The sequence below is a fragment of the Oreochromis aureus genome, linkage group 11, assembly GCF_013358895.1.
Source record: "Oreochromis aureus strain Israel breed Guangdong linkage group 11, ZZ_aureus, whole genome shotgun sequence".
Classification (NCBI taxonomy): domain Eukaryota; kingdom Metazoa; phylum Chordata; class Actinopteri; order Cichliformes; family Cichlidae; genus Oreochromis; species Oreochromis aureus.
The window spans coordinates 15,556,472-15,569,999 of NC_052952.1; the positions used below are offsets into that span (position 1 = coordinate 15,556,472).

At 39.0% G+C, this 13,528-nt stretch overlaps 1 protein-coding gene across 1 annotated transcript; it reads right to left on the minus strand.

The window, feature by feature from the left end:
• Positions 1-2,535: 2,535 nt before the first annotated feature.
• On the minus strand, positions 2,536-7,399 carry LOC120442832 (C5a anaphylatoxin chemotactic receptor 1-like). The gene is made up of 2 exons (XM_039620142.1): positions 7,318-7,399; positions 2,536-4,643 (listed from the first exon to the last, which is right to left on the minus strand). The coding sequence occupies exon 2, from the start codon at positions 4,627-4,629 to the stop codon at positions 3,583-3,585; it is 1,047 nt and encodes a 348-aa protein (XP_039476076.1). The 5' UTR covers positions 4,630-4,643; positions 7,318-7,399; the 3' UTR covers positions 2,536-3,582.
• Between the last annotated feature and the right edge of the window lie 6,129 nt (positions 7,400-13,528).

The window sequence follows — 13,528 nt, forward strand, 5'->3', positions numbered from 1 at the left end:
GAAGTTACAGGGTTTTTTCTCTGTAAAAAGAAGTTTTCTTCCCACGCAGTGAACAGCGGACGCTAATGTTTTTGTCACTTTTTACGGAATCAAACCCAAAGTAAGGTCAGTACTTCCACGCTTTAAACGCTGCATGCTCATACTCTCTCCCGCACTCAATATATTATCCATTCTTGATCTGCACACAGCTGTTGCCATAAACGTCGCACTCGCTTACGTCATTGTCATGAGACACTCACAAAAGAATCACGGTTTTAGTAATGCAGTAACGCAGCGTGCTTACAGGAAAGTAACGGTAATTTAATTACCTTTTTTACAATAGTAATCTGTTACTTTACTCGTTCTTGAAAAAAGAAATCGGCATGCGCTACTGTAATGGGCAGTAATGCGTTAATCTCTGGTGGGGACCAAGGACAGGAATCCAGGACACACACACACACACACACACACACACACACACACACACACACACACATATATGCAGTGACATGTAAAACAATAACATACAGTAAAACATATACATATTCATTCCTCATGTTTGTCTTTATATTTGCTTTGAAGAAAAAAGAAACATTTATGTCACAATAAAAACCTAAAAAACTTTAACCCTTTAAAGGAAATCTGAAGTAGTTCCAGATTGAAATTGAGCTGCAATGACAATGATCTCAAACACATTGACATTGCAGTAAAAGCATACCTGTGTTTTGTGATGCAAATATGGTCATAATTATAATTTGTTTTACCAGTTAATTGGTGAAGAGGTCTTACTTACTTTAGTATTAAAAAGAATTTAGATGGCTTTATGGAAATGTAATTGTGCAGCTTTGCCACAAGGGGGAACTAAAGCTGGGTATGGTAGGCTGATGACCTGACAACAGATGAGAAAGAGCCTGCAGACAGAACACAACTTAGTTGTCTCATCTCTACCTTTACTGCCTAAAACAGGTTACTAGTGTGAGTTATCTAATCCAAATGCAATTCTAAAGATTGAAAACCTTTGTATGTGAATCTTAAGATATATAGAAAAGGACTCAAAGTAAACTGATCAGAGTGTTAACGATACTAAACGTTTTTGTTAAGGACTCTGTGAGATAATGCAGTTATTTTGTATATTTATAGACACAAAACAAAGTAACCATGTGGGTTAACAGTGTGATTTGATGTTGTGGTTTTTGTTACGAGAAAATTGTGGAGAAAAAGGTAAAAGAATGTGTACATGAGCATAAAGGATAAATAGGGAAATCTGTATAACAAAATGAAATAAAGGAAGCAGAACTCAGATCTCCTGTATCTACCTTTTGTATATTGTTACGACCCGTCTAGGGCCAGTCAATAACATGAGTGAGGTACTCGCCCCCAGGTAAGCCAAGGCCAAAATAATAAACAAAAAAAAATCTACACAAATCCTGCACCCCAGACCTTACCAAAACAAAATCAAAAATAAAGACAGAGTCTGACCTCCTTAACTAATTCAAAACAGGAGAAAATGGGTGATCAAAAGAATCGGCAGCTCACCCCTACCCACTCCACTTCCACAACTTTCAAACAGCACTGCAGCCAGCAGCTGCCACAGGTACACTGCTGGGTCGTCAGGAGAAACGCGAAGACCACTCCCGCCGTGGCACTCCAGCCTCCTTTTAATGGGCGGGTCCTCCAGCTGGAACCAGTCACGACGGGGCGGTGTATCCACGCACCAATCGGAGCAGGGCCCTGGCACAGCTGAATAAACATAAACAGATACATTACCTTCACAGAATAAACACATGAAAGTGCAAGTTCATAACAATATAAAACAGAGCCACCTGAAGGATTGTTACAGTTTTCCTCTTTAGGCTGCTGCCCTTTAACACTGAAGCGTTTATATAAAACAGCTCCCTCTGCTGGTATATGTAATGTGTTTTCTGTGATTTTAATAATGATTTCTCATCAAATGAGTTGTAGAACCAGCTGTTACGTTCCCCTAAAAGGGTCCAGGCGATTAGGGAAAGTAACAAAAAGCGTCCGGGTCGGAAAAAGGAGACAGAGAGGCAAAATGGTTAAATTAAAGAGTTTTATTAAAGTTTCTATTAATAACTCAACTAAAAGAGACGGATAAGCCACTATCACCATTTAAAGAAACAAAACAAAACTCAAGCGTCAGTCAGTAAACTAAAAAGTAAGTCAGAAAAGGGTTAGTAACCAAACACAGTCCTCTCCGCCAAGTAGGAGCAAACAATCACAAGCTTCAGCTCACTAGCTGCAACCACCAAACACTCACACAGCTCACTAGGTAAAACCCCTCACATGGCACTCTGGTACCAGAGCTCACTCACCTTTTTCTGCCCTTAAATACCTTTAATTGCTGATGTGAGTCAGCTGTACAAAAGAAAAAGGTGGCACCTAAGGCAGGAGAGATGGTAGGACATGCCCACACAGGTAACTTCAGGAGGAGGCACTGCTAGGGCCGTAACACTGGCACGCAAATTCCTCTTGAAAAATTCATATTAGGAAAAGGATTTTGTTTAGTTGACTCATGAAGTGATTAAGATGTAAGCTGTAGCACTGTATCCATATATATCTATATCCATCTATGGCATAAAATAGTTTATTAATGTGTGACAAACGATACTACTAATGAAGCACCATCAGAACTAATGAAGCACCACTCTCATGTTTCGCAGGTGGGACGCAGATAGACTCAAAGGCAGGCTGACATAGACTGAATAAAAGAGTTCAGGGTCACAAAGTCCATTCCGTGAAACAGCGAAGTAATCTGCAAGTTCCCAATAAAGAAGTAAGGGGAGGACAAGGAAGACCACTGGAAAGAAAACGCAGTTATATGCCAACAATAAGGGGATAATGGGGGGAGCTTAACTGAATACCAGAAGGCACAAAAAACTATCAAAATGAAACAGGAAATCACAAGACAAGAAGCACAGAGACAACACAGAGTTCTGAAATTAGGAAGGTGAAAACAGGACAGACAGGATAAACTTAAAATTAATGAACAAACTTTGGACACAGAGAAAACTAGGTTCTAAAAAAAAGTAAAACTAAGAAAACGTAAACACAAAACCGAGACAACCAGAAAGAAAACAATCAATTTCCACAATTTGTAAATAAAAGTACAAACCCCATAATAAATAAACACAAATACAAAAATTATTGTGAAAATCAAAACTTGGGCAAAAGACACAGGGACCGAGACAATCACAGGTAGTATAGATGGATATATTTAGTTGCTCCTGCCAAATGTTTGTCACTTGTTTCAGGTACATATGTAGAATACTGTGCGTAATAGGCATCGTATTATTTTGTCTTTTGATTAAGAATGTTAAAAAGTTACACTAAAATATTTTAGCATTCCAAAGTGTTTCAGATGCCCCCCAAAATTTCACTTGCTGTACAATATCACAGTAATAATACATAATATACTTAAAAAAAGAGAATGCTTTTGATCAACAATCCTAAAATTCATGTTATTAAATCAAAAGAGATTAACTCTATAATTTGAGAGGATCCATGTATTTAAAGAAAAGTTTATTTGTTAGACACAGTTAAAGTCACTATGTACAGTACAATGTATTTATCTCTTTAATCACATTACAACTGTGTGTCAGACCCTGACTTCTTTTTGTTCTGAGTGGTTGCATTTGGAGGAACTTCTTCCTGGAAGGCAGTCTCCAAGATGTTGTGGATAGATTTGTGGACTTGATTCTTAAAATCCTGGCCCATGAACACATACAGCAGTGGATTCAGGCAGCTGTTGAGATAAGTCAAACAGCGGGCGAGAGGGATCCCGATAGCCAGGACATACACTAATGTTCCACTTGTAGTAGTAGATCTGTGTTTCTCAAGTAGAATTAGATCCATAATGCGAATGGGAGCCCAGCACAGAAAGAAAGTAATGATTATGGCAGTGATGATCTTTAAAGTGTGACTTGATTTCCTTGCCAGAGTGCTGCTTCTTCTCAGACGATGGATTATGACGGCATAACAGGAGACGATGACAGAGAAGGGGACTGCAAATCCCAGGAGAAAGCGGTTGACTAATGTCAGCTGAATGAAAGATGATGGTTTAAAGTCATCATGAAGAGTAAACTTGTTGAAGCAGATGATTTTGGCTTTAGTGTCATTCATTTCCTTTGTTTCTATAAAGAAAAAAAATCCAATGCTGTATATCAGATTCACCATCCAAACACACAGACTCACATAGGATGCCTTACGTACATTTCGGTGGTTGTGAGCCCAGACCGGCCACACCACAGACACACACCTGTCCACACTGATCACCACCAGAATCCAGACACTAACAGATATGTTAAGAGAGCGTAAAGCGGTGGTTAGCTTGCACATGACTTGGCCAAAAGGCCAATGAGACTGTAACAGATATGGCACGGCAATGGGAAGAAATGCACAAAAGAAGAAGTCAGCCACAGCAAGGTTGAGAAACCAAACTGCATTAACAGTTTTCTTCATCTTGAACCCAGCCACCCAGATAACAACTCCATTCCCGAGCACACCGAGGACAAAGGCCAGGGAGAGAAAAATGGCAGACATAATGTTGAGAGAATGTCTCAACTCAGCGTACTGGTAAACAGGTGCAGTGGTTGTGTTGAATTGATGAAAAGATCTAGTGGTCATCTCCATCACTGCCTTGGGACCTGCAGTGGTATCACAAAAAAAAAAAGATAAATGCATAATGTAAAATTCATCTTTCATTTTTTGTTTCTATTACAACTAATTGCATTGAATATTTAGTCATTTTTTCAATTGGTTCTTAATGTCTAGTTAGTTGTAAATAAATCTTAAACACTAACTGCTTCAATTAAACACTGACTGCATTTAGCAGTGAAGGGTCAGATCCCACATAGCAGAAAGGTCTGGCCCAGATCTGGTCTCAAGCCGGCACTGCTGGGTGACTTCTGGCATGATAAGTGGTATGTCATCCATATATGGGCCAGGCCTGGGGTAGATGGCACTGTTTATGTGATGGCATGGCACATCTGGCCCAATTGTGGTTTGGTTTATGTGGCCCAGGCTCATAGAAAATGGGTCTTCCCTGGATCTGGCATCAAGCTGGCACTTCTGACCGACTGGTGTCATGGCAGGGTGTATGTCAACCAGATGTTGGTTAGGTCTGGCAATAATAGCACTATTTATGTTCCTATTTTCCTATTTTAGTTAGAAAACCCAAATGCCATGTTGTAATACAATACTATTATCATTACGTAGCAAACCTATCAAATGCAGGTTTGAAAGGTTCATGAATAAACCTAGTGAGGGTTTACTCGTGTCTACCACTGGGCTGTTGTAGCTCAGGAGGTAGAGCAGGTCGCCTACTTATCGGAATATGCCGTTTATTCTGCACCACATCTCTGTGCGTTCATCATTTGTTTGAAGCCAGCTCACCTCCTGTAACCACTTTTCCGAGAATACGCGCTTCTTTTGCGGTTTGGACTCCTTCTGACATTTCTTTGGAGATGGAGGAACACCAAAGTAATTGCTTAAAGGAGCTTGCTTCTTTGACATCTTTAAGAGTTCTAAACAAATGTCTGTCCTCCTCCAGAAAATCTTATTTACATGGCCGCAGCGTTGCAACTTCTTATCTGGTGCGCGTCTTTTATTTTGACAGCGCATGCACACCTGCGGACCACTTATGTGCACCCCTGTGAATAGAGCACTTTGAGTAATCCGGGAGAGTAGAAAGCGCCATATAAGAACCAGTCCATTCACTGTGTGAACAGAGTTTCGGCATGTTACTTTTGCACTATTATGTTTTTATTATATGGCTTGATCAAGGTACACATTAGGCTGACATCTGGGGCCAGAGCTGAAACTGTTCTTGGCCAGCAGTGTGTCTGCAACTGGCCTTGTGCTGGTCCATGCATGGGCCACCTCTGGCAAACCAGATCTGGGTCACCAAAGAGCCATCATTCTTTGCAGTATGTGTGCCATGTGTAAGCACATTGTGTGGGCCATACCTATTTTGCTATGTGGGATAGCTCAGATGTAATCAAGGCTATGAAAGCGGCACAGAAAAAATTTGTAGTTAGCTTTTGTGGTATAGATTTTTTCATGATAGAAGACCATGAACAGTGACAAATTCATTTACAGATTTTGAAAATGAATTAGTTCTAGACTTCAGTAGTAATGAGATAAGTAAAAGGAAGACTTAAAGAGTGAAGATAATGAATCAGATTATATGTTATATCAAGGAAGACTGATTTTTAAACGATTACATGGCATTAAAGGAGGTAGTGTTGTTTTTTTTATGACATGTATACACACTGTTATAACACATTTAATGGTGTCACTATGTTGAGCATGTTGAGTTGAGTATTTGACCAAAAAGCTCAAGTTGTGTTGGACCTATATACACAGGCTAACTGTGGTCTACATTTATATCATATGTTACACTACTTATGCATAAACACCTGTTGATGCACAGCTGTTGTTTTGCAGACTGATAATTCATATAAAGAGGTAGTTTAGATAGTTTTATGTCTGGTTTTAACAGGTTCATGGCTCATGTTTCTAAAAAGAGGATTATTATTATTATTATTATTATTATTATTATTGTTGTTGTTGTTGTTGTTGTTGTTGTTGTTATTATTATGAACATATACGAAGTAAAACATTGAGTCAATGCACACCCCACTTTTCAGTTATTTATTTGTAAAAAATGTTTGGAATCATGTTTGATTTTCGTTCCACTTCTCACGTGTGCACCACTTTGTATTGGTCTTTCACGTGGAATTCCAATAAAATTGATTCATGTTTGTGGCTGTAATGTGACAAAATGTGGAAAAGTTCAAGGGGGCTGAATACTTTTGCAAGCCACTGTATAAATTCAATACTGCTGGTCACATATGTTTCATTTGTGAAAACATCGAACTCTTTGACTCAGAGGGTTTTAAATTCCATATGTAGTAAATAGATGTTTTTATATGAAAAAAAAGGAATTTGCTCATTTCACCAAATTTTACATTATTACAATACATTGGTCCTTAAAAGTCACAGTTATACACAAGAAGGCTTATTTCACCAACCTGACCACTGAGTCTACCACTCATGTCGCTAAATGTAACAATTGGTGGGTCATTTGCTTTGATCAGTGTAGTTAATTTAGTCATTCTCTTGTATTTAATCTATTTAAATGTGTTTGTTTTCTCTTTTTAATGAGAATTACATTGGAATTATGTTAAAACTCTCCATCTTCACAAAAGCGGTGCTCTTTCTTAAAGAAAACAGTCTAGCTTATATACTTAACCTTAACAAATTAGTTGAGTTTATTATTGACAACGTTACAGCAGCAAAATAATAAATATTATTTACCTTTAGTAAAGCTCTGTTGTTGGTTGTTGATGAATCCACTCCAGAAGAGTCACTGATCAAACTTTGACACATTAATATAAAGGAGGTATGTTCAACCCATTCTGAGAAAAAAACCTGATGGATTTGGCTTTCAGAAGAAGTCTGAAACCAAAATGAGATCATCTGTATTTTCGAGTGGCTACCGTATGGGTTTTCTGTCAGCATCCTGTTTTGTAATCTAAACGAAGTCTCTTTATTAGCCGTGAAAGACGGCTGTAGTGAAGCAAGTTTGAAAAAACACCTTGTGTGTCTTCAAAAAGTAACATGTGACTAAAACATCAACAGCATCAAGGTTGGATTCTTGTGGAAACATAACGTGAGGACTGAAGCTAAACTGATTTAAAAAAAAAAGAAAAAAGATTTATTGAAAGAAACCTTTGCAAACAGATCAAAACCAGATTTGGACAAATGAGAAGGATTTCCCGTAATAATGTCAGTTTGCTTTTGTTTTTAATGCAACATTTCTAAAAATGCTCTATGATCTCACGGGATGACATTCATCCTACACACTCTGCTTTACCAGAAGTGGCTTTCACAACCACAGTTATTTTAAACATTATATTTAAGCCTGTGAGTTCTGAGCAGTGTTGGGACTAACGCGTTATTAAGTAACGCGTTACAGTAACTACGTTATTATTGTGGTAACGAGCACGGTAACTAGTTATTATGCCAAAACCAGGAACGCGTTACTCGTTACTGGGATTTAGATAGGCTCGTTACTCGTTACCGTGTGGTGGATATCGCGGAGCTTCCACAGATTCAATAACATTAGCAAGTGGTGGAAGCCAGCAGGTGGATGAAGGAAAAGGGAGGCAAGAGGAGAGACCCGAAGCGGCCGCCGGTCCGCGTGTCAGGTGAACTGAACTTCAGGTAAGAAGTTATGACCTGCAGTCTATCGGAGTCAGATATAAACCAAGTTTAGGTGGAGTTTATTTTCGGTATGCTGACATTTTCGTACTGCGTGCTAGCTAGCATGACGGAGTTTCTATACAGCTGGGTGGGTGCTATGTTACTGATGTTGAACTTTATTTTGTTCATACGGTTAATTATTAGAGTTGCCAACCGTCCAGTAAAAAACAGAATCGTCTCGTATTCAGAGAAAATATTACGCGTTTCGTACTGAGGTGAAAAGGAACACAGTTTGTCCCGGACTTCAGCTACAATGAAAAAGACACAAAGCTGAAGCTGCACAGCTGCCTCTTCTTCTCTCATTCTCTCCTCTCCTGTTTCTACTTCAATCACGAAACTGATCAATGATCAGCTGATTGGCTTTTCTCTCTTGTTTGTTTATCGCCCACTTTACGCCAGAAAGAGGAAACCAGCGGATGTCGCGTTAAACAACAGCAGCACGTTTAAGCTTGATCAGCTGTTGTTAGAATTTATTTAATATTAATTTCTAGTATCAGCTGATGTTTTTTGGAGCCACAGCTGTAAAGCTGCTGGTCATGATATTGGTTTGTATATCTGGTGAGAGGGAAACATGCAGATGAAACCAGGAGATGTCCTTACTGAATCATCAGAGCTGAACAGGTGATGGAGAAACAGGTTTACCTGTTAGGTGACATGAATGAGTTGAAGGGAAGTTATGAACTGTTTCTGAGAGACAAATAACACCAGGATCCTTTTCTAAGTAGCTGACAGCTGGTAACTGTGCAGGGGCGGGTCTAGCAAAGTGTTGCCAGGGGGCCAGGTAGGGCATTAACAGGGAAAGGGGGGCACAAAGAAATACTTTCTTATTCTCATTTAAAATATCTAGCTTTTAAAAAAATAATTATCTGAGTCTTGCAACAAACAATTGATAGATTGATACATATATACCATCAGAACAGTGTACATCACTGTCACAACAGTGTTTATTTTCATTCAAAGGCTTTATGATTTTTCCTATAATGGTGGGCCGGTCTCTAGTCAAGATGCCCGGGACGATTTTTTTGTCCCAGTCCAGCTCTGTATGCAGCTCATCTGCAGTCTGGTGTTACCTACATCTTCCTATTCAGAAGGCAGAATTTCCAAGTTCGGAGTATAATCAAAAGCACCACGACTGCAGTTTTTGTGTTGGATGTAAAAAGTAGGCTAGAATCATGGCGGCGGTCAACGACGGTCCAGGCGTGGGATTTCTCTCGTGGAAATGTGCACATTATTTTTTCCTTTCTGTTGGTAGGTGGCACAGTGCACTTGTGGCAAGTAAGCAAGCTAGAAGACTGGCAATCTTGCTGGGTATGCAGTTACAGAAGCAACACATTAACAAGAGAATTCTGAGTAAAAGTAAAGTTACTTTCCCTAGTAACTAGTTACTTTGAAAGTAACGAGTAACTTGAAGTAACTGAGTTACTTTTTTAGAGAAGTAACTAGTAATGTAACTAAGTTACTAATTTAAAGTAACTTACCCAACACTGGTTCTGAGCCATCATTGTTGAGGAATCTAACCCTACGCGGAGTTTTGCTTTTTCTCAATTGTTGCGTTGTCAGCAGAGAATGTAACGATTCCTACTAACATGCATCAAAAATGACATTTTCTCCAAAAGATAAAGGTTATGGTTAGGGTTTAGGGTCATCGCCGATGCTGACTTATATATCTTATATATCTGACTTATATATCTTTATATTATATATCTTTATATCTTTATATTTTTCAAGGAAGCTCTCATCTGCTGGTTACGGGTAAATTAATATAATTTGTCTTCTGCAGTGTAAATGATAAATATGATCATATTTTTATTCAGTCAACAGATAAACAAGTCGCTCTGTAACTGTAACGCTCTGTAAGTGTTTTGTGCACTCATGTTTGGATTATGATGGGAGGTGTAGGCTTATGAGTTGGGAAGCAGTTAAGCAAAAATAATTTATTGATGGCAATAATAGATTGGATTGTCCTTTAAGACAACCCCACTATGGTTTTTCTAAGAGGGAGAGGAAGAACGTGATGAAGGAATTTAGGCTGTAGAAGCTGAGAGGAGGAATGAGGAGGGACAGGAAGTTAAGGAGGGTTCTCAGATAGGAGGGAGTGGAGACAACAGGAGGGAAAGAAGGGAAAAAGGTGGAGAGGAGGAGGCGGAAAAGGCAAGAGAGGAGTAGTACTGATGAAATGGTTTACTCTAGGAAGAGAGCTGAGAGGGTAAAAGAACAGATGCAGTCTCATGAATTTTCTCAGCCAGGAGGGCATAATGAAAAGTTGATAGAGCAACAGGTGCCCTCTAAGTGTACTTTATGGAAAAAGGTAATCGTTAATGAAAGAGGGAGGGGTCAGACAGGGGGTAGGAAGAAAGGGAGGAGGTGATAATGACAGGCTGTGAGGAAGAAGAGCTGTCAGAATTAGACGTGTCAGGGTTAGAGACCAACTGTGAGGACAAAATTATTTCCTGAAAATATGAAAAATAAGAAAATGTTTCTCTGTTTTGCTCCTAATATAGGTGGGGTGAGAGCAGCCTTATTCAGTCAGATTAGTGCTAAGTTAGAGTTTGTTGATTCAGAAAAACTTTTGGTGTTGGTGGGGCTAAAGGTACAGAAACAGAAAAAGGAGGCCTTTGTATCTTTCTGGGCTTGGTGGGATGTGGGGAAGGTACAGAATAGGTTATTTTGTCAGTAATACTCGGCTCTGTCGTCTGCAGAGCTGAAGAGGATATGAGCTGATTTAGAAAAAAGCATTAGTGGCTTGGAAGTATAAATTATGGGGGAAGGGGTTGGGGCTCTTGCAATGACAAAAGGCAGCAGTTGTTGACGCTCCGCAACAGTCTGGGAGTTCACCTGCTGGAAGAAGCAAAAGGGGCATGCACCAGAGCTAGAACCAATATGTTCAAAGGAATAGATACGTCCAGCTCCTTTTTCTTTGTCCTTGAAGAGAGAGTGGCTGAGAGGAAGATCATGCACTGCCTAAGTCTTGCTAGTGAGAGAATAATTGCAGATGTAAAGGATTTGTGTGAGGAAAGGGTTCAGTTTTACTTTGAATTATTTATTTAAAGCAGAACAATGCGACAGTGTCTTTCTCCTGTCAGACATTCCTCAAATCTCTTACTCTGACAAGACTTTCCTGGATGGACCTGTGCTTCCTGATGAACTGCTAACAGCTTTGTCTCAGATGGCCATGGCGCAGGCTCCCAGGATAGAGTTTTTGAGACATTATTGTAGAAGATCTACAAAGGAGTCATATTTGAGTGCATTAGGACTGGAGAACTTCCACTGAGTTGTAAGAGGGCTATTCTGACCTTCCCACCTAAAAAAGAAGACCTAATGGCTCTTAAAAACTGGAGGCAAGCAGCCTTATTGACAGTGGACTATAAGCTGATTACTAAGCTTCTGGCAAATCGTCTAAAACTTTGTTTAGGCTCTGTTATTCATAGGGATCAATCATACTGTGTCCAGGTGCCAGTGCTGCTAGCTGACGCTGAGTGCTAGAGAGGCACGATGGCAGGATGGCTCTGTTAGGTGAACTTTGGGTTTAATAAAGAAAAGTGAGACAGGTGGAAATGAAACTTATATGAAAGAAACTACTTCACTTTGTTAATATTGGTTAGCTACTTAATTTCTAATAGATAATATTGTGTTTTTGTTATTTTAGCCAACATCTATTGTGCAGTCAGACCTTTTATACATATGTATACTAAATGACTTATCTGCAGGCCTGGTGCCAGGCCAAACAGATAAAAGCTTTGGCTCAGGCCAGCTTAGTCAAACTCAATACATATGAAGTCTACTAAAAACATTTATACTTTACAAATGACAGATGTTTTAACCACTTTCTGTGTAGTAGACACATTAGACAAGAACTGGACCACGCTGACTGATTTGTTCAATTAAAGTTATTAGAAGTTGTAACTCAGTTGTCTGCAGCTGTTGTGTTTTCAGGACTGCTGTCTTTTATCTGTGAATTATTTAGTATATAATCATTTCCATACTCTGATAAAAACTATATTAATAATTTTTGTGTCCTGTTTTTGGTGATTTATTAATGATAAATTATCACCAATGTTAGATGTCTTACAGATGGAATGAATTGATACACATGGAGTGTGAGACTGTTATTTATAAATGTACATTACAAATCAAATATCTTTGTTTTGTGCACAAATGGTCTCATAATATAAATCATGTTTAGCAAGAAAAGTCATAACTGTCATTATCATCATGTACTGAAGCCACCGAGGCTGAATAAAACTGACAGAAAGAGCTTATTCATGTGTTTGTTTAGACAAAGAAGAGAAGTTAAAAACTAAAAAAATAATTGCACAAAGTAACTGCTACATCAAAAATAATAAAATCAAAGTTATCATATATACACTGTTCAAAAAAGTTAAAGGAACACTTATTAATTTGATTACAGCATCAAGTCAATTAAACTTCTGGGTTGTTGATCTGGTCATTTCTGCTCATTCAAGTAGCAGAAGGGGTTAATTAGTTTCAGCTGCTTTGGTATTTCTGAAATTAACAGCAGGTGGACTGTAATGTGCAATAATGGGATAAAACCCAAAACAGGAATGGTTTTACATGTTGAGGCCACTGGCATTTTCTCTCCTCATCATTTCTGGCTGTTTGTTCTCTAGTTTTGCATTTTGTTAGGGCCTCCAAATACAGGAAGAAGCTGCTGTGCTCTGGCTATTGGAGAACATGGCTTGTTTACATGGCTTGCCTGGCCCTCAGACTTTTGCACATCGTCTATTATCCCAGGATAAAAAGCATACGTGGCTATGGTTAGAGTCAAACTCTTAATCTACACCTGGTAGTTGGTTTGGTGAAATTTAGGTCAAATTACATTCATACCATAAACAAACTGCTTGGAACTGCCCTGAGACCAACTCCCCTTAGTTTTTTTTTGGTCCACACCCGAGTGTGATTAGTGTTTTATGTCTGCACCAAGAGGAAGATGAACCAAGTCTGATTTAACCTTCTAAGAACTCTTCCACAGCGTGCATTGTAATTTCTCTTTGATATTTGGGCTGATTGGGACCTGATGAGTGTAAAAACAAAGAATTACCAGATTTTTGTGTCTAAGAAAAATGAGAGCCACATATGAGGATATTCATTTAAAATTGCGATAGAACAGCAGCAGTATAATGTCCTCGTAAGTGGATATCAGGCCCTTTTGGAGCAAAATTGAGTATTTGGGTCAGCTATTGAGAAAGGCCAGACTTGTGGCCAGAGGCATCCCGATAGCTGTCATATAATCTAATGTTTGACT

Excerpts from the sequence above, each read along its gene's own strand:
- LOC120442832 (XM_039620142.1), bottom strand. The coding sequence starts at position 4,629 with ATGGAGATGACCACTAGATCTTTTCATCAATTCAACACAACCACTGCA.